This window comes from Sceloporus occidentalis, unplaced genomic scaffold (assembly GCF_023333645.1).
Source record: "Sceloporus occidentalis isolate IW3139 unplaced genomic scaffold, rSceOcc1.0.p SCAF_5, whole genome shotgun sequence".
NCBI lineage: Eukaryota > Metazoa > Chordata > Lepidosauria > Squamata > Phrynosomatidae > Sceloporus > Sceloporus occidentalis.
Window position 1 is genome coordinate 19,616,574 of NW_028316985.1, and position 21,726 is coordinate 19,638,299.

At 39.5% G+C, this 21,726-nt stretch overlaps 1 protein-coding gene across 1 annotated transcript in view; it reads right to left on the minus strand.

The window, feature by feature from the left end:
- The window catches only part of LOC149311731 (beta-1,4-N-acetylgalactosaminyltransferase 3-like), a 97,875-nt gene that overhangs the window by 8,783 nt on the left and 67,366 nt on the right, over positions 1 to 21,726 (minus strand). The window contains exons 3-15 of the mRNA XM_089527793.1: positions 20,609 to 20,704; positions 19,994 to 20,084; positions 16,868 to 16,968; positions 15,747 to 15,814; positions 14,864 to 14,942; positions 11,971 to 12,037; positions 10,668 to 10,811; positions 9,337 to 9,446; positions 7,423 to 7,523; positions 5,881 to 5,960; positions 3,821 to 4,832; positions 2,202 to 2,494; positions 828 to 981 (exon numbers count right to left, since the gene is read on the minus strand). Coding sequence (XP_089383919.1) covers positions 828 to 981; positions 2,202 to 2,494; positions 3,821 to 4,832; positions 5,881 to 5,960; positions 7,423 to 7,523; positions 9,337 to 9,446; positions 10,668 to 10,811; positions 11,971 to 12,037; positions 14,864 to 14,942; positions 15,747 to 15,814; positions 16,868 to 16,968; positions 19,994 to 20,084; positions 20,609 to 20,704 — 2,396 coding nt within the window. The remainder of the gene's footprint in view (positions 1 to 827; positions 982 to 2,201; positions 2,495 to 3,820; positions 4,833 to 5,880; positions 5,961 to 7,422; positions 7,524 to 9,336; positions 9,447 to 10,667; positions 10,812 to 11,970; positions 12,038 to 14,863; positions 14,943 to 15,746; positions 15,815 to 16,867; positions 16,969 to 19,993; positions 20,085 to 20,608; positions 20,705 to 21,726) is intronic.

A 21,726-nucleotide genomic window follows, 5' to 3' on the forward strand; every position in this document is an offset into this window, starting at 1 on the left:
CTTGAAGGTGCACACATTTTTAGATTTATTTAGATTTATTTATTTATTTCTAGCCCGCCCAATCACGGAGAATCCGGGTGGGTTACAACAACAAAACACATCAAGTTACAGTAAGATTAGGGGGAGGGGAAATCAATCCGTAAACCTACCCCCCCCCCCATACCCAACATTAAAACATAATTAAACAATGATGATATAGCATTAAAAACACTAAAAACATTCAATAAAAAAAATAAACATAATGGTAGGCGGGGGGAAATGGGCAGATGAGGGGGCAAATATCTCTATATCTGGGGAGGGTAACTAAGTTGGAAAGGCCACATAGCTGCTTGAAACTCCTAGACGTCCCCCTCCCCCCACCAAGGAAAAATGGCTAAAGTTCAATCAAAGACGGGGGGAAATAGTATCTAGAAGTGATGTTGTGTCATTTCCACCATAGAAGAGCCAGCGTGGCCAAGTAGTTTGAGTGTTGGATTATGACTCTGGAGAACAAAGTCCAATTCCCCAGCTTGGTTATGAAACCCACTGGGTGACCTTGGGTAAGTCACTCTCTCTCAGCCTCAGGAGAAGGCAATTGTAAGCCTCCTCAGAACAAATCTTGCCATGAAAACCCCATGATAGATTTATCTTAGGGTCAGCATAGGTCAGAAATGACTTGAAGGCACACAACAACAACAACACAAGTGCCCTGTGCAGGGGTGAAAATTGCTCTCCCCACCCATCCCTACATGGGGAATGCTATGTTGCCACCACTTCCTATAAGCTGTATATACAGTGGACTTCATAGCTGTTTGTAGATGTGCTTGTTGTAATACTTATATTCTCACCTGCGCAAGGTGGACCTTTTCAGAGCCTGTTCTACATCCATGTCATCACTACTGTAGTCTGTGATGATAACATTGAAGTAGCGGTCCTTAGTAACCTTCAATAGCTCTTCCATATCAGAAATAAATTGCATCACCCAGCGCGCTTGGTTTTTCACTGACAGAAGGAACAAAGGGAAAAATAAAATCAGAGCAAAACTGGTTTTAGGACCAATTCTACATATAAAACTCTTTGAGCTATTTTGTTAAACAAAGCTTGCAAAATTTACTCTGGTTTTGTCAAGGGGGTACTACAGGGCACTGAAACACCAATACTTGCGTAAAGCAAGTTTCCTTCAGGAACAATTCTGCTCAGCTACTTTTAAGTGCACAGATGCACTTTTAAAATACAACTGCAGAGGTCTAAGACAAAGGTGGGGATATAGTGGACCATGGGCTGAATGAAGCCTCCAAGGCCATTTGTAAAGCTCCCAGAGTCCCTCCAGGACTCCATTGCCCCCTCCCCAAATTGAATTCTGGCAGACTTCTTCCTTTAAAGATAGGTCTCTTCCTCTCTAAGAGGGAGCCCCAAGATATAATGAAATTGCTCCCATATCCCCTAGGAGACATGTGGGTCATGTGTCCCCTAGGGGTCATGTGGGCCTTTTTGGGCAAAAAGGGGGAACAAATAAAACTTTTTTTGGTGGGGTGCAAGTAGGAATAGTGGAGCCTTACAAGGTCCCATTAAGGATAAATGTGGCCTTCCCACCTCTGGTTGATGCAGCCACTCTGCTCAAGCAGAGAAAGCTTGGGTCTGTCTGGTTCTTGGATGGAAGACCAACTAAGAATGATTCTTGGATGGTAGACCAATTCAGGTAAACCACCCTGAGTTCTATCATGGATAAAAGATGAGCTCTGAATTTCATATCACAAGTTGTTTTACAAACCAAAAACATAAGTTATGAAATGCTTTGAATACGAGCTACTTAGATCAAACACACACACATTTATAGGAATGACAGCAATGGAGTGAAAACCAAAGAACCAATGATGATGGCTTATGATACTAGCTGGCTATCTTTCTTTTAGTAGCATTTGGAATATGTGACAGTGAAGGCCAGGTTTTGGAAGGTTAAGCAAGATGATAGGGAAATTAACCATTAATGTGTAATGCTGGATGCTAGATGCAAACCAAAAAGTCAAAATAAGGTATAGCTGCTAAACACAAAGAAAAACCATGGTACAGACATTTCACGTTCCTTACTGGAAAGGATTGACTTACTTACAGACTTTATAAGTCAGATTCCATCATTCTCTTATTGTTGTTTTGTCAATATCCAAAATATCTAGTCCACTGCAAAGCTGAGCCTTCCTCTATCCCCTGCTACCACTGCTTACCTGGCACTATGAAGTGGACAACAGCACGATGATTCCAGGAAAAGCCTGAAGGCCAGCAAAGAGCTGGCTCATCCATAGTAGCCATGAGGTGACGCCGGCGGCCCCATGCTAGGTTCCTCATAATCTCTTCCTCATTGCTGCTACCACCATGCCAGTCCCGTGCAAAGATGTATTCTGAGAATCGGACAGTGCGCTTTCCCTGTTCCACCAGCTCCAGCTCAAGAAGGTATCGGCTGCCCCTTATGTGGTCCTGCCGCTTCTCTATATTCACAATGCGCTGCAGTTGGAATCGCCTGCAATTGATAGAATCCTGTTTGCACACTGGGACCTTTGGCTGTATCTGACCTAGTACAAATTCACAAGCCTGATACATCTCAACTTTGTGTGATCTGCACTGTACCCTTTGCCTGAAACCTAGTATTTCCCTTGACAAAACTGCCTAATACTGCTCAAGAGTGCAGGAGGGGGAGGAAAGACCCATTTTCCACCACAAGATAGATGGGAGGTTCAGAGGGCAGCTGGATGAAAGGAGGAATGGGCAGAAGATGTTGCTGTGAAGGGGTACGCCCACCTCTGATCTGAGTAGTTTTTAGTTCATTAATCAGAGGTGCAACAGATACAGGTATAAATATCTACCAAGCAGATGTACAGTTATGTGAACAAATGCAGCACCATTGTAAAAATGGCAAAAAGCCACTCAAACTTCCCATCTCTTGAGAACTGTCACTTCTTGGCAGAAATTATCATGTGACTACTGGACCCGGTCTGGCATTGGCTGGACTTGGTTTTACATTTTTGTAAGCTGCTTTGAGTCCCCTGCTGGGAGAAAGGCAGATTAATTAATTAATTAATTAATTCATGCTCCATATATCTCTCAACATGGGACTCAAAGTGGCTTACAAAAATGTAAAACTAAGTGCAGCTAAAATCCCATTTTACAGTAAACACAATCAACCAATTCTATTTAAAATCACATCAACAAAACAATTTAAAACACATTTAAAATCTAATGTAAGGATAAAAAAATAAAAGCACACCACACTACATTCAAAATATCCATCAGCTGAGTTCCTGGAGATCCCTAGCCGAGGATTCTCTATGGCAAGGGCATGACTTTCAAACTAGAATTAAAACCAGTAGTGTAGATAATCCCCTGCCTTTCATCCATTCCTTGCACCACATACTTTCCAAAATCCTCAGTCCCACCCAGCCTAGAATCAACTGCTTGCAAGGTCCAGTCCTAAACAGCTAAAGGTCGGCATCTTGGTTTGATCTCCCACCTGTAGCTAGTGGTTCTGTTAATGCATGAAAAAGTTGCAGGTTAGGCTAACATACATTGACATGATTGTCCAAGGGCCATGTCAAAAAGGTAAGGATCAGGGTATGTAGAAGTTGCATTCCACATTATTTGCTCCCCAAGGCTATAGAGAAATATGCCCCAAACCTCTCTGTCAAAGAGGAAAATCAACCTGTTCTTCATTTCACAATAAGATCTGAGGGTATTTTGAGCTATCTGCTTAGACCCCAAATGTGCAATTTATAATCCTGTGATATGCTCTGTACTATAGTTCCTATTCCAAATAAAGATCAGAGAGATTGCAAAATACCTCCTGTCTTACCCTTTGTTCTTCTGGTTGAGCTTCTTTAGGAAGGCTTGAGTGACCTCTAAGGCTTCCTTCTCTTTCAAGAGGAGGTTCCCTGAAGTGTTGCAGTTTAAATCAATCCAATCTGTTCGCAGCATTTGGAAGTCCAAGTTGTTTGCCTGGAAAGTCTGTTCCCAGTTCACTACCTGGTCAAACACAGGCATGTATTCAAAGCTTTCTTCCTCCTCGTCAGCTTTTTCTTCCTCTTCTTCCAGAACCACTACTTGCACTCCATCCTTCTTCTCTTGCACTGTTGGCTGGGCAGAATCAGTCCTGACAGGGAAAGTGTGGTGGGAATCCAGATTGACCCTTCCCAAAATGACATTTGCAGCATCTGCTGCCTTATGCTTGGCTATATATGAATCCACTTGATTAAGCCATTGGTCTTCATGAACAGGTTTTTCTTGAAGGGTTGCCTTTTCAGTTCTTTTCTCCAATATTTGGACATGCCTCCTTGTTTTTGTGGTGTCTAAGGATAGGTTCTTGTTTCTGTTTATACTAAAACCTAACTGAACTGGACTAGGTTCTCTTGTGATCCTTTCAACTGTTTCCCTGTGCCTGGCGTATTGTTCTCTTGCCACTTTGGACTTTTTATTAACCTGGAAGCCCTCATCTCCCACTTTCCTCTTGGTGGTTGATAACTCATGGACAGTCCTGTCATGATAAGAAGAGTTTCTGGAGTTTACTTTGATTCTTTCTTTCAAAGGAGGCTTCCTCATTGGTGAAATTCCTCCTGCGTTGGCTTTACTGTCATTCTGACCGACTGAAGCTATTTTCTGTTTCTTATTTTCTTTGCTCTGTGTAATTCTTCCAGGTATTGCTAAGAGATTTCGATGCTTTTGTGGGGAATAATCATAAACATTGGCATACCCTGTGGTCAGAAGAGGCCCCTGTTCAGACTTTGGTGTAGTAGGATTTAATGGAGAAATTGTATCTTCCTTTTCTGAGTCAACATATTGAGCATCATCAAGATTTCCTTCTTCATAGCCTGAAAAGATAATGCACAATTTTATATCTTATACTTTGTTATTCTCTCCCCAGGGTCTGAGCAGAGAAAAGAATGGAACTTGTAGGAATTCTGTATGTGCATCAAGCAGAGTTCAGAAAAAATAGTGCAATATGAGCTTGTGGTAGAAACAGGAGAAAATACTTAGGGTATTCTTTTAAGGTAAAAGAGAAAAATGTACAATTAGTGTTTCAAGAAATCCATTTTAGGATAGGAAAGGAGACAGACAAAAGAAGATTACCTAATTAATCTTCAACAGAAGAGCCACTAAGGCTGGCTCACATGTATAGATGTTGGCTAGCATCTATCCTGAGGTAGGAGCCTCATGGATGCTCTCTTCCCAGACAGAGAGACAAAGGACTTACTAGCTTATAACTTTTGGGACAAGGGGGAAGTGACCTCTGCATGCAGAAAGGAAGCAAAAACGCTTGAGTATATAGATCAAGGAGAGAAACAGAGAGGCAAAAGAAAGGGCAAGCAAAGTCTCTAGATTCCCCTCGCTCACTGATCAATTTATTAATGTTGTTTCCTAAACTTCTTTCCTCACCGAAATCCACCTTGTTCCCTGCTCCTTCTTCCTAGGCTAGAGACATATCAATTATTTTCAAGAGAGACAAAGCTATATGTGTATATTTTATGTACTCTCTCATTTATGTCAAAACATTCTGCAAATGCCAACATTTGACAAGGGACATTTAAAAAACAAAACAAAACAAAACCAAAAGCTCTCTATATAACCCATGAGCAGTTATGACTCAATCACACCACTGTTCACTGAAAAAAACAGCCAACCATATTACCACCTCATCCAGTTTGAGAATGGGGAATAAATTTGTTTTGTTTATTTTTTAATGTTAACCTGCTTTATTTGTTCTTTCCTGAGCTAACATGTGAACTGAAACACAGTAATCCTTCAGCATTCTTAGCTTTCTGAATGTTGTAATACCCTTTTATGTGCCAAAAAAGCATATAAAATTGTGTATATTTGGGAACAGCATATGTTAAAAAAAGTCTATGTGAAGATACATACCTGGCAATTTTACTATTTCCTCAGAATCTAGGTTTCTGCCATCTGATTGGTCCATTTTCATGTACTTGGAGAATCCAAATCTGCAAGAGTTAGAAAGGGAAATTAAGCATATAAAATTGCTTCACTGTTGAGTTGGCCAACATTTAGTACAACCTTCTGATTCTGAATTACAAGGCAATCTTAATCATGGATGTGGGACTTATTTAGAGATAGATTTACATGGGCTGCATTATTAGGATTGCCAGTTTAGATACAGGGCAGGGCTCTTGTAACTTTAATCCTAAACAGATTGTGGAGCAATTCAAAGACGTAAATGTGTTCGTCTGTGGAATCAGTATGCAGAGAATCATCTTGTAGCACCTTCGAGACTAACTGAAAGATAGTAGTTGGCAGCATGAGCTTTCATAGACTTCAGTCTACTTCCTCTACTTCCTAATATGGGGACAAAGTAATTCTGTTCCTTCTTTTTTAGAAGAAATTAACCAGTCCACATAAGAAAAATAGCTTCTTTAATAGCCATCTAATTGTTTGGGCACAAATGGTTTTATTTTCACTACATCAAGTTAACGTTTATTGTACTAGCCAAAGGCCATGACAAAAAGAGCTTATCAAAAAACATAAAACATTTAAAACAAAAGGCACAGAATACAGAGGACAAAAAATGTCCCAACATTTAGTGTGCAGTTAAAATAGTTAACTGTTAAAAAGGACAAAAGGAAAAAGAGACATCTTTCCTAAATATTAGTAAACATATACAATAAAATCATAAAATCTAATTAGTACATAAATGGCAATTTATGGCAATTTTGTTTAACCCTCTCTTTCTAATCTTTTTTGCAGCCATGGCAAAAAGAGCCACTCTATGTGTTACATAATCATTGGTATCACTCAAAAGGAATTGGAACGAATCAATAGTAGAGCTCCCACTTTTGTTTGTCAGCAAGGGTGTTAAAAATGTCTTTCTAGGGTTGCTGTACAATGGACAAATTAACAAGTAATGAACAATATCCTCCACCTGAGGGTGACTGCAGATGCATAGTCTGTTCTCAAAAGGCACTTTGTTGTAGCGTCCATCTAGAACCGCAGTAGGCATTAACTGAAGTCGTAGCTCAGTGAAGGCAATTCTTAAAGTGGGTGACTTGAGTTTAGTCAAATATCTGGCTCTAAAATGTTCAGTCTTCAAAAAGGAGAACCGAAAGGAGAATTGTGATGTCCTATTTGACTGCAGATCTTTTCTTGAATCAGTCCAAAAAAGGAATTCTCTTAATTGCCTCTTATCCATGCCAATAACAGTGTTCAACTCAGAAAAGTTATATTTTTGTGAAAGAATTTGAAAACGTGATTTCCAGAAATGAATTTCCAGAACAGAATTTCCAGAACACTACATACTTCCTTCTAACCTTGTGATTCTACTGGCCTTAGTAGGACCCATGTTATTGTACAACTTTGAGTAGCAACAGGGTTAATGATATTTTTTTAGCTTAGCAATAGCTCGCTCCTAAAACTAAAATCTTTTTTTCTAGTTAACTAGGATGGTTTTACCTTTCTAGATAATAGGCATTTTCCTGGTAAAAGCACTTGTTTTGTGTCTCCATATGGGTCAGCCGAGTATAGTCATTGGGATATACAAAGGATAAGTGAACCTGGAAAAAGAAATCCACATAAGATAAAATCATCACTACTAAACTTCAGAGTTAGTTTTTATGATCAGGACCATCAGACTTTTTTTAAAAAAAAGAAATTAAAACATAGAGGGTTTTGTTTAAAATCTGAAAATCAAATGGTATGAGATGTATTTTCATATTATGCCCTAAATGTACATAGATGTAGATATACTGAATTCTGAGAAACACATAATTCTGAATACTAAAGCCACCAAACAAAGAATTAATTATGTAGTCACATATCCCCGCAAAGAAAGAGGATAGCCAATCACATCTCTTCTAATTTTTTGATTTGCATTAACTCTTAAATGCAAGGTACCTTAAGAAAAGTTTGGATTGTATTATTTTAAAGTCTTGGGATCTAACAGAGGGGATGGGTATAATGTGGTATTCTATTGTCCATACTGGCTTGGGATACCTAGAACTGAAATTCATCAATATCTGGAGGCCAGCACAATTCTCATCCTGTAGAACCTTATCAATCATAGAAACAGACAAGAATGTTATGCTGGTTACTATTTCAGTGTAAGTGCATATCTATGCTACAAAGATATCCATTAAGTGCCTCTCAAGAACAGCAGGTGATCTTTTCTTAAGGTATTACAAATCTGAGATACCATCTAGCTCCACTGAGAAATGCAGATTTTAATCCTATGCACATATGAGTAAGCCCATTAAATCCAATGGGACCTACTTCCTAGTACAAACATTTAGCACGGTGCTGTAATTCTTTTATTTTAGAGGTAGGAATTGAGTAGCCTTCCAGACGTTAGTGTACCAGCAGCTCCAGCCAGCTTAATCAATAGCGAGGAATGTTGAGAGATACAATTTAATTATATCTGGAGGACCACACCCATTCCTATTTTATTTTAATTTTGAGTATATGTTCAAAGTGAATTGCTTCAAAAATCAGGCAAGACTCTCTCAAATGAAAGAATTATGAAAAAATGAGGCAATAAACACTAACTAACCTTAGGTGGTAGTTTATCTAAGTTACATTAGTGCATTAAAGGTAAAGATAGTCCCTTGCTATGAGTGTCTAGTCATAACTGACTGTAGAAGGCAGTGCTCATCTCCATTTCTAAGCCAAAGAGCCAGAGTTGTCCAAGAACTTCTCTGGTGGTCATGTGGCCAGCATGACTGTACATAACGCAGTTACCTTCCCACTGAGAAGTGGTACCTATCTATCTACTTGCATTTGCATACTTTCGAACTGCTAGGTTGGCAGAAGCTGGGACTAGTGACAGGAGCTCAACCCATCATGCAGCACCCCGGCCTTGAACTGCCAACCTTCCAACCTTCCAATCATCAGAACTGGTGTCTATACCACTAAGCCACTCCATCTCTAATCAAGTGTTCAATACAAGGAACTATGTAGAAAATCTGATCCCACTCCCCTTTTTTGGAAGAATAGAACAATGAACATCATTAGCTCCTAAAGAACAATCTTACCGGTAACTCCTGAATATGGGTTTACACATCCAGCTACCATCTTCTAACAGTGTGCACATAGTTGGTACTTTAACTCAATAAATAAACAGGAAGAAACTTTTCTGGAACATGGCCACATAGCCCAAAAAACCCACAAAAAACTATGGATGCTGGCCATGAAAGCCTTCGACTTTACAAACAGAAATGGAATTGAGGAAAATGTTATTATTGCTATTTGTTGATTGACAACTTGCCACCATGGACAACAAACTGCACTTTCCTTATAATGAATTCTTCATTAACATAAGCTTGAGTTATGCAGATGCACGCTGGACAAAGCCTTGAATTAAAGAACACTTACAAACTGGAGTCCCTGGTATCGGCTTAATGGAAGTCCCTTGACCAAGTAGCTTGGTTTGTAGTGGCAGTCTGGAAGGATCTTGCGAATCTGTGACTTTCTTATGATAGGCACTAGGAAGCAGAAGGGGGAGTGGGATACAGATAAAGAGGCAATTACAAAAGTAGTTCCATGTTCCTTGTTAAGTCATTTATTACAGATGCAATACCACTGTGGAGGCCATCTCAAGCTGGTTTGTACCATATTGACTACTATGTTCTACTAACATTGTGGTTGTATGCCTTCAGGTCACTTCCAATTTAGGGCAACACTAAGGCTATCATGGGGCTTTCTTGGCAAGATCTGTTCAGAGGGAGTTTGCCATTGCCTTCCTTTGAGAATGAGAGATTGTGACTTGCCCAGGATGACCCTGTGGCTATCCATGGCACAGCAAGGATATGAATTGTCCCCTAGAATCCAAGCCCAGCACTCAGACCACTACACCATGCTGGTTCTTGCACTCCACTAATACTATAGTTCTTTCCACACATTTCTTCTCTTACCTCACTAGTCACCTACTTAGCTTGATTTGATCTGGTATGTCAGCTTAGGAATAGATGGAGTAGCTGTTTCTATTTTAAAGTAAAGTGTGTAAGCTTTCAAGTTTTCCAGAACTCAAGTATAAATTTATTTATTTATTTATGGCATTAATAATAATAATAATAATAATAATAATAATAATAAGTTTTATTTATAGACCGCTATTCCGCAATGATCATAGCGGTGTACAGTAAAAATTGCAAGGCCTCTCTCCCCCTCAAGATGGTGGTCGGAGGGAGGGCTCTTAGTCTTTCCAGGCCAGGCCTCGTCTCTCCCCCTCAAGATGGTGGTTGCGGGGAGGGCTTATACCCTGTCCTTCAGCCCTAAAGGCTCTCAGAGTAGCTTTTTTTTTTTTTTAAATTAAATTAGCCTAAGGAAATGTTCTGGAGACCTCAAAAACTTTAGTGGCATTTTAGCTGGTCCTATAACATTTTCCAAATGTGTGTTTTGCCCCCTTATGGATCAACAATGTTGCATTTGTTTTTTTTTATTTTTATCTTTAAGAATTATCCTACCATAGGAATAGCTAAGTGACAGTTTATGGGTTGGACCTAGCCCTTTGTAGCTCTATCTGTATGAGAGAAGCTGAGATTTAAAAAAAGTAAAAGGTTGCCCACAATTTAGCTTGTGGGGGAAATACATTTCTTGTTTTGGAAATTAAAGAGGCCTCTGCAGGCACAGAAGTTGGTTATCCCTGCCCTGGCATTTCAATGCATGCCTCGTGATGAGCTATGGCTTTTAGCTATGATGCTTACTTGTATAAATGGTGTCTCGGGGATCAGGTTTTAGCATGTCTGCTGGATGCTCCATTGCGGCCTGATTGGGAGGAATCCGACTTTTATGAGTAGCCAGTGTCTGTGGAATGTGGTCAACCTTATCCATTTTCAAAAGAGTTTCATCTAAGACAAGAATAATAACAACAACAAGGAAAGGATAAATAATTTGTCTTCTCTGAACAGCAAGAAATATTTTTTCATTGCCTATATTGAAATTCTCCCAAAATACTTTTTAAAAAATTAAGTATTGTCACTGGTGGATTTGTATGGTCACCTACTGACCCATGTTCTTTGTGCAGATGAGATAAGAAGTAACAGATGACATTAAAATGCAAGGTAATATGAAAACATGTAAAAGACAGAGTAATCTGCATCATTTAAAATAATCTCAGTTAATAAAATAAAAGCCCAACTGACAAAATAAACCACAAGTTAAGCATTAAGTATCCAGATTTTATCGTGCAAAGGACTAGGTGCAACCCATAGGCTTCACAGGTGTGTTTGGTGAGAACATGAGAAGAGTCTTCGCAGTGGCTGCTCCCAGGCTGTGGTGCACCTTCTTAGGAGACCCTCTCATGGCCACATACTGTGCAGCCGAGAACAAGTCTACATAGGGACCATCACAGTTTTCAAACACGGATCAAGGAACATGAGAGACACTGTAGACTGGGTCAGCCAGAAAAATCAGATAAAAGATAAAAATGTTATGCAGTAGCATAACATGTTATAAACCATCCTGGGTACTGAAATTCTGGACCATGTCAACCTGTGCATCAGGTCAGAATGCACAGAGAAGCCATTGAAATCCACAAACACCTAGACAACTTCAACAGGAAAGAGGAAACACTTAGCTAACAGTCTTAAAAAAAACCCAAAAACACCAGAATCAAGTCCCAGCAAGTGCAAATGAAAACCACACAGGGTCAGGGGAGTTTCCCAGCAAACAATGGATCACAAATTAAATAGACAACATGCGTCCTTGCCATTCAACAACTGACCAACTCACAGATTAACATGTAAATCACTTTCTCTCAACCAGGGGTCACACAGTATATATATACCCCACTCACTTCCATGCCAGCATTCTCTGAAGATGCCAGCCACAAATGCTGGCAAAACATCAGGAAGGAACTCTTCCAGAACACAGCTACATACACCACCACCACCACCACCCCCACACACACACCCCTTAAAAACAGTGGATGCTGGCCATGAAAGCCTTCACCTCATAAGAGACAAAACTGTTGGAGCCTTATGAACTCTGTGTTTGGAAGATACTTACTAATATAAAGGGAGAGGAACTGAGAGTCGATAATTGTGAACGTGGTTTCTGGGTGATTCAACTTCCACTGAAAGAGAGAGACAGATGCATATAAAACTGATACATTTGTCAATTGTGAAAACAATTAGAAAACTATCTGAAACTGACTTGCACAACAATTAGGCAGTGAAGCCAAATGCAGTCTCCGTCAACCTGGCTCTGGATTATTGGAGGTGTAGTTCAAAACTTCCAAGGGATGATAGGGTGGAGAATGCTGGGACTTATTGTGGTTTGTCAAATCTTAAACAGACTCTAGGCCTCATTAAACTACAAACCCCAGAATTCCATAGGAGGCAGCCATAGCAATTGAAGTGGAATAACAGTGTTATGACAGTGTAGTGTGATATTAACTAATCAACAGTTTCAATGCCTTTCCTGGCTATTCTGTTAATTGGTGTCAGTTTGAGGCTATGTATGTTGGACTTAATATACCTTCTGGATTTTTTGCCAACCGGGAGTTTTGCTGATGTCCAGACAATATTATAGATTTGGGCATACTGGTTCCTTGAGATATTACTCAAATGATAAAACTGAATTTGTCACTTGCTGAAATATCTCTGGACAGGAAGGTGTGGACAACACTCAAATTAAGTATTTGAGGTAAAGTTAATATAGGGCCGGAATAGACAGGCCAAAATAAAGCTGCTTTGGGTCACTTTGGAGGTATGCTGTTTAAATGACACACACATCTTAAGAGGTCAGAAGCTGTGCCAAAGCTGTGCTCCAGTCCTTAGGACTGGAGCATGACTTTGGCGTGGCTTCCGGCCACTTAAGACACATGCAGCATTTAAACAGCATACCTCCAAAGTGACCTGAAGCAGCTTTATTTTGGCCTGTCTGTTTGGGCCCATAGTTAAAATGAATGCTTTACTATGTCCTTTGAGAGAGAGAGAGAGAGAGAGATCTGGTTTGTTTTTAGGAAGTCAGCACTGTTTTAGGAAATGTATATGGGGGTCCTTATCGCTCTGCTTTTCACTTAAAAGTATGCAACTGTTGTTTTCAGAAGGTGGATCTAGTTTTCTAGACTTGACAAAGCATATTTTCCCACTTATGTGAATAGTTCAGATATTTCTCCTTGGGCAATTTTGGAATCAACGTAGTTGGAACCTCTTTGGGATGGATTACCTTAGATTCTGTTGACTTAAAGAAGAAATTGATTATGCCCCTGTGGTTTCTGCTGGCAGGATGGCTTGGTGTACTCTATCTTGTCAGTTAGAGTTTCACAATATGCTAAACTAACTCTATAACACAATCCTGATTTGAACATTGCAAGACAATGATTTGGATGTAAGAAATGGATTAGAATCATAGAGTTGGAAAAGACCACAAGGGTCAGTCAGTCCAACCCCTGCCATGCAGGAACACACAATTAAAGGGAAAAGATTGACCACATGCTCTTTAATTTAGATAATTTGATTGATCCAAACCAATAATTTTTACTCTTTTCAGTGTTGTTACCTAATTCAATGTTGTTACCCGCCACACTATTTGTTAACTACAATATCTTTTCGTGTCTATATATCAAGCATCAGCTCTGAATGCATCAGCCACCCTTCTTGTGTTGGAAACATTAAAATAAAATTTACACATTATATAAATGTTTCTTGGAAAGCAATAAATTTGAAATTGAGAAAATTAGAGTTGAGTGGGTCAGTTTGTCCTGTGCAAATGAACCAATGGAAAACTGTGCCAGCTTTAATATCTAAAACCTCTTTGCTGCTGAAACTATGTTGATACAGCAAAAATTGATTTTTCAGGTGTATTGGACAAGGCCATGTATTTTTCAAAAGAAACTATCTATTTCAACTAAATGTTGCAATGTAATGAGATGTTTCCTTGTGGCATAGAATGTGGACATATTTAGTTATTGTTCTTTTTGGTTGGATGTGTTACAACATATTGATTTTATAACATGTTTATGCTCTTTTCAATTAAATTCTTGTGATGTGGAATTCAGCTGAGGGGCAATGCTATCTGATCCTGCATGCTTTTACTATTGCAAAGTGTCATGTACTCTAAAAGTGAAAACATAAGTAGTTATCATACAATGTTAAATGGTAAGAAGATCTTACTGCTTTAGCTATGAATTAATGTGTATTTTATAGATATAAATTTCAAGAAACTTTATTTTTGGAAATATAGTCATTTTATATGAATGCATTTACTTAACTTTTGTTCATATCCTATATACTTACCCTTTTCCTGTTGGTTTGCTTTTTTTTTTTTGTAATCATACTTTAAAAATCCATTTTTAAAAAGTAGACTTCAAATTAAAAAGATTTATTCAATCCCAGTGGGCTTGCGTGACACGACTAGTGAGTTGTGTTTGTCTTCCATGGCTGCAATGAATCCCTTCCCAGTGTCAGTTCTTATTCATAAATTATGTTTTGACTGGTAATGATAAGACTGTACACAACAGGGAAGGCTAGCACAGTTAACCTTTAGAACATAAATGTACATAGCCATAAAACAGAACTGTCTGCAGTATGTTGTACATTTCCTTTTACTAATATTTAAGTCAAACTTTGAATACAAAAGATAGATGCAATGCAGTGGCAAATGTACAATGCATGTTTTCCCTCCTACTCTTCTGCTGCAAATACAAGGACTGGAGTGTTGATACATACAACAGACATACAGTGGACCCTTGTTATCCAGTGGGGTTTGGTTCCAGGATCCCCAATGGAAGCCAAAATCTACGAATGACCATGTCCCATTAAATACAGTGGGGTTATAAAATGGTGTCCCTTACATCAAATGGCAAAATCAAGGTTTGCTTTTTGGAATTTATACATTTTAAAGTATTTTCAAGCCATGAATGGTTGAATTCATGGATGCTAGTCTGAACACTTACTGCCACTTCCACATGGTCTGTTCCTTTGTCATCTTGCTTGTGTAATACCTCAAAGTAGTACTTATTTGTGGATGACAATCTGTGAAAGGGAAGAGTGAAAAGCCTGTGTTTGTTACTCTGGATGCAGAATATCTTCCAACGATTTTAAGTAAATGCCAAAGTAGCCAGATCACTTTGGACTATCCTTTTATCAAAGAAGAGATATATCCTATCAGTCTGGTAATCTTCCAAGAAGAAAACAAATTGTGGGATCAAGCTTTTTCAAAGCAATCCAGTAATAAATCGCATTATTGAATTCTAGTGTTTTCTTGACTTCTGGGAAGTGTGCAATAAAACCAGCCAATCAACCCATCAATCAACCCCCACCCCCCCATCAACACCACATTATTAAGAGCTTGAACATATGCCTGTGGAACTGATTATCATGAGAAATAAACAACTCATTATATGATAAAGAACAATTTTCAGATGACTAAGCTCTCACATAATACAGACAATCTACACATGAACAACAATTACTGCATGAATCCATACCTGAAGTTTGATTAAGAAACTTTTAAAGGTAAATTTATCTTATCTGTCAAGGGGAAGGAGAATCAGCCAGGAAATACCAGCAGCCACAAGAGGGCACTCCAAAGTTAATTTAACAGAACAGTGCAATCAATGGTAGGAAGGACAGGATGCATTTCTCCCCACTTGCAAACGTTTTATCTTGCTATCTTCTAAAAAGATATCTTTTAAAAACGTCATGCATGCAGATTGTGCTGAAGACAAGACAACAGGCTCTTCTCCCAGCTGGTACCTCAATCATGGGTCAAGAAAATCTGGTAAGCAAATTTTATAGGAGGCTACACAATATAGAAATAATATGTTTTTCACTCACTTCACCGGCTTTGACATTTGGCTCTTGAATTTTCCAAACTCCCCAGGTGCTGTCCACTCCTTCCCAGTCTGCCCAAAGACACAGAAGGTTCCCTTTATGTTATGCTTCATTCACATGGCGCTGCCACACATTGACTTTACTGAGCAATTGCATGCACCCAACCACAGAATAAACAGTGTACATGCTCAATGATTCATTAGAGAAGTCTGTGTTAATGGCTGCTATTTTTAGTCATTCCAGAATCTCAGGACAGAAGAGTATCCCATTATTATAGCCCAAAGATGAAAACATTAGAATGGGAGATACAAACTATCCTAAGTATGAATTTATGGGGAGGGGGGTCTTGAAGGGAAGCCCACTGTGATACCACTGCCAGGTGTGCAAAGGGGTACAGTCAGTCTTTGCCACCCTAAGTGGAAGTAGAAGAGCCTTAGCTTAACCTAGGGTTCATAGATCTGCTTCAGGGAGCCCATAAATTAGTTGTAATTTTTTAAAAAATATTTTCTTTCACTTTAAATTCTTCTAGTCATCATTGTGCTTTTTTCAGACAAAAAATTGGTCTTTTAAGTGTTCATCATGATGATTATTATTTTTTGTACTATTGATGAAGTAAAATTAACTGTATGTAAGTTTTTCTGTGTTATGTGTTGTGTGCATTTGCTTGTGGGAGGGTGAGCCATAGTTTTCTTCAGATTCTCAAAAGGGTATATGACCCCAAAACAATTAACAAAAACTGACTTAGACAATGTTTCTAATCTGTTTCAACAAGGGTGGAATTAAATCCTCTCCTCATCTTCCCTTCTGTAATGAACTGGAATGGCTCTTTTAGGGTACCGCAGCCTTCTTCAGCCTATTTGGCTGGGGAATTATGGCAGCTGCACTTTTTGAGGGAGTAATGTCAGGGAAGGAAGGACTTATAGAGAGCACAGAGGCTACTAAAAGGGAAGGCAAATTCTCTTTCAAAATGTCTTTGCCTGTACACCAAGCTCAGCAAGACAACTATGAAATTTACTGACATACTGCTTTTGCTGCAGGCACTGTAAGGCTTGAACAATGTATTTTCCTGTATCTCCCAAGTATATAAGCAGCAAATCGAAGAAATCAGAAAGCAGATACTGTACCTTGCCTACACTGGCCAACAGCTGCAGTTCTGAGATGTTCTCACTTGGACTCAGCCAAAATTCTGCATTGTCATCAGCAGCGATGGCAAATTGAAACTCACCTAGGACAAGATTCCTGAGATTAACAAGAGAAGTTCCACTTGGAAGAGAGAATTATTTTTCTGATTAAAGGGAGGGTGAATTTAATTCTTTCTTGGGAATCTGGGGACAGGGAGAGAGAACTAATTCTGTACAAAAGTGCTACATAAAGTAATGGTCCACGACATCAGTTCCCAAAGCCATTGGCTGTTGGTCCCTTTTGAGTTTCCAGAAAAGAAAAGTAAATGTTGTAGCCAATGGGTGCAAATATAGTGCTACTTCCTGGCACACTGGAAGAAAAATAAACTTGCCAGTCCCCTACATCAGATAACCTGAGAAGCACTGCTTTACACTAGTGAACACCTAGGAGCACAACGCAATGCTCTGCAAAAATTCAGGGTCCCTTTCATTTATTTTAAGGATTTATATCTTGTCTTTCTCCCACAGTGGGATTCAAGGCAAATCATTTCATTTGTTGTTGTTGTTGTACAGCTATCATTTCTGACTTATGGTGACCCTAAGATGAACCTATCATAGTGTTTTCTTGACAAGTTTATTCAAGATGAGGGTTGTCATTGCCATTCTCTGAGGCTGAGAGATTGTGACTTGGCCAAGGTCACCCAGTAGGTTTCCATGGCTGAGCTGGGATTCAAACTCTGGTCTCCCAATGTCCTAGTCCAATGCTCAAATCATTATACCACGCTAACCATTTCTTGTTGTGTGACTTGAAGTCGTTTCTGACTGATGACATTTCCAAGGCGAACCTACCATGGGGCTTTCTTGGCAAGATTGATTCAGAGAAGGTTTGCCATTGCCTTTCTCTGAGGCTGAGAGTGTGTGATTTGCCCAAGGTCACCCAGTGGGTTTCACAGCTGAGAGGGAAATCGAAGCCTGGTCTCCAGAGTCGTAGACCAGCTGCAGTTATAGTGCTATGATTCCTCTTTAACTATCAAGCAAAATCCTACAGAATTCTCAAATTTGCAGTTTAGGGAAGGATACTTGCAATTCTCATCCAGAAAGTCCCAGTGCTTCATCAAAATACAAATCCCATGATTTCATGGGATGCTGCCATGGCAGTTAAAGCAGAAATATAGTTCTATAATTGTGTAGCATTAAGGGCTCCAGGTGTCTGTCTTCCTGCCTACCCTCTCTTTTCTTCAATGCAGGAAGCCTCCTATGACATGTAGAGCAAGGAATTAGAATGCATACTGTAGGTTGACCAACTGGGTTTTGTTCAGCATAGCAATTACATCTGCACTACAAACCTAACTTGAGTTTTAATGGTCACAGTCCCCTCCCTTCCCTCTGCAAAGAACTCTGACAATTACAGTTCTGTGCACTTGCCAGAGAACTTGTTAAGACATTTCACAGAGTTGTAATTTACAGGGTTTTCTGAAAAGGAAACAAAAGCAGTCAAACCAGTTTAAGCTTGTGGTGTACACCTGTCATGATATTAAATACAACACCGAAATCTCAAGCAAACAACTGTTTTCTCGATATACATCAGTTTGATTGATTGATTTCTATCCTTTGTGTCTACTCTGCCTGCCAAAATATGCTAGGTGGCAGGTATAATAAAGACAGCTTTGTTTGGAAGTATCAAACTTGTGCGTGTGTCAATGTGTATCTCTCTCTCTCTTTCCAATGTTCAAAAGTATGCTGCTCTACCAGCTGGCATTGTGGGGATTTGGACTGTGAGTTGTTGAGGAGAGTAAAACTGACAAATCCTGAGGCAGATAAAGCAAAAACCCAGACAAGACAAAATACACTCATACAGGGCAGATATAACCCTCCTCCAAACATAGCATTATCTTGTATGTTGAAGAGCCTATAGCCTATTAAGAGTCTGGACTCACACACAAATATAGAGTTTTACAGCTCCAAGTACAACCAGACTAAACGTTTTTGGTTCAGAACCCTGTTTTCCTGACCAGTCTAACCTAAGTCCTGTAATAAATCAGACTGTGTTTAGCTAAGGGCATTCTGAAATTCAGTCATGGATCAAATAATGGAATTGTCATAAACATCATATTAAAGGTGGGCAATTCTCCTGGGCCAAGGGGCTATTTTGAAAATCCCTAGAACCTCTGGACAAGGACCTCCTTCCATCACAGAACAGTATATCTTCTTCTGTTGAAAACCTGCATGGCATCTGCTATCCTATCACAGTAGGAGGGAGTAGAGGCTGGAAACCTGGTGTTTGGAGAACCATACACAATCTACACATTGCCTACGCCCACATTACACTACCTAGTCAAAGTTAAGTACTTAATATTATACCCCACTCAATTCAATGGGACTTAATGCAGTTTGACACCACTTTAATTGCCATGGCTCCATCCTACAGAATCCTGGGATTTGTAGTTTTGTGAGACACCAGCATTCTTTTGCAGATGTTGCTACCAAACTGCACAATCAATGCAGTTTGACAGTTTTAATTGTCATGGCTTCACCCTATGGAATCCTGGGATTTGTAGTTTGCTGTAGCACCAGAGCTTGCTAACAAAGGCTAAATATCTCACATAACTACAAATCCCAATATCCATAGCATTGAGCCATAGCAGTTCAAGTGGTGTCAAACTGCATTATTTCTGCAGTGAGGATACAGCCTTACTCTCCGTTTCCCAAATGAGTATAGGACTACAGCTTTTTAGTTTTTCACATGGCTGGATAAATAGTTCTCAAATATTTTTGGGGGGGGACCACTTATGAAACTTCTGTTGCTGTTGTTCTGTACAAATCAAAAGCAAATATATAACTGCTACACTGCTTTTCTGATGCAAGCATCACACTTAGTTTGCAGGAGCTGAGATCTGTGAAGCTCAGTGTGATGTTTCTTAGCACAGCAAGGTCAGATACAGATATTCTTGACTATTTCCCCACCTTTCTGCAGACCAGCTGAATGGACCTCATAAACTTGTAGGAGCTCATGAACAACTGTTTGAGAACCTTTCTAAAATTGGGGAGTGAGAAGAGAGAAACATGCTTTCTGTGTAAAATTCTCATTGGCTCTCCTGCAACATGAGTTCCTTTTAAGTCTTCCCTCACCATCATTGAATGGATGCAGATAGCCAAATATACGCAATCCATAGTTTTTCCAATGTGGAGATGCTGCCAGTTTTTTCAAAGTGGTCCGTGTCTGAAAGAACAAGGAAAGCAAAAATACAATTATTAAATGAAGCTGGAAGAAGATAAAGGAATGGCATGTTTGAGAGGAGAAAGTACAGGGTAGTTAGGAAGAAGGAATAGTTCATTCAGAATAATTTCTATTCTGGAAATAAAGACAGGGCTTTGGGGGAAAGTGTTTGTTGTTTTATGACCCTCATTTCCCTGAGTGCCTCCCCAACAGATCTCAGGGTACTGGCCAGTTCATAAGGGAGAATATGGTCCTTCAGAAAACCTAGGCCTGATCTGGGCAGGGCTTTAAAGGTCATAACCAGCACTTTGAATTGTGCCCAGAAATGGATTGACAGCCAATGGGGCTATTGCAACAATGGAGCTGTGCTCCTTGCAGCCAGCAGATTATGCTGATGGTTCTTTAGTGGTCAATAAAGAAACATAATTTTCTTAACTTCAGTTAGCAGGTTATGCAGAACTTAGAAAGTGAGGGTTCTCTCTTCATTTGGCACAAGGGAATACTAAAGGCTGCTATAGAATACTCACATGAGGATACAATGGGAAGTGGAGATTCCTCCTCAGCTGTTCTATAGAGCCACCACACCAGTCCTCAAAGACATGGAGATTGGCTTGACCTTGGAACTGCAAACACAAGGAAGCACAAGGAGACATTCCTTTTACTAATAATTCTCTTTAATAAGCATGTTCTTGTTGTTCTTGTTGTGTGCCTTCAAGTGGTTTCTGACTTGGCAAAGTCAATAGTTAAGAGAAATATTATATACTGTGACTATTCAACTAACTAATTAGAAAGAACTGATCTAGCATGACTACTGTATATACTCATCTATAAGTCTAAAAATTTATGCCCAAAAATTGACCTCAAAATCCCATGTTGACTTATTTATAAGTCAGTATGGTAATGTGATAGCAGCTCTTTCAAATTTCCTGGGCAGGGAGTTTCTTTTTCTCTTGAGCCAAGCAGAAAGAGTCCGGGGTGATTGTTCGACAGTGGAACATACTCCCTCGGAGTGTAGTGGAGTCTCCCTCCTTGGAGGTTTTTAAGCAGAGGCTGGATGGCCATCTGTTGAGGATGCTTTGACTGAGAGTTCCTGCTTGGCAGGGGGTTGGACTGGATGGCCCTTGTGGTCTCTTCCAACTCTGTGATTCTATGATTGCTGTTAAACAGAATCCTTCTCCTGTCCATGTTGGCTGCTGTTGTCTGGGGAGTCAAGAGTGAAACCAAAGTTGAAACGCTGAAGCAAAAAGCCTCATTTAGAGTCCCTCTTGCTGTGTGTACACATACACACACTGAAGAAGCCTCCAAGTTTTACCCTCGACTTATCCATGGGCCATGGCACTATCCATAATTTTGGCTCCAAAACCTGCCCTCGGCCTATACATGATGTCAAATTATAGTCATATATATGACTATATATATATGGCAATTGTTTTCTATTGCTGGCATTCAATTGTCTAAACTTTGAGTTCACTTGGTTAACTTGTAAATCCTAAACTGGAAAAAATAGAACAAGACTAGAGACACAGAATTTAATCAGAAATTAGCTTACATAAACACATGACTGAAAAACTGGAGAAACAAACAGACTATCGATTAGGCAGCAAAACATACATAGAGTGACAGCCTAATCAGAAGTGCAATAAGG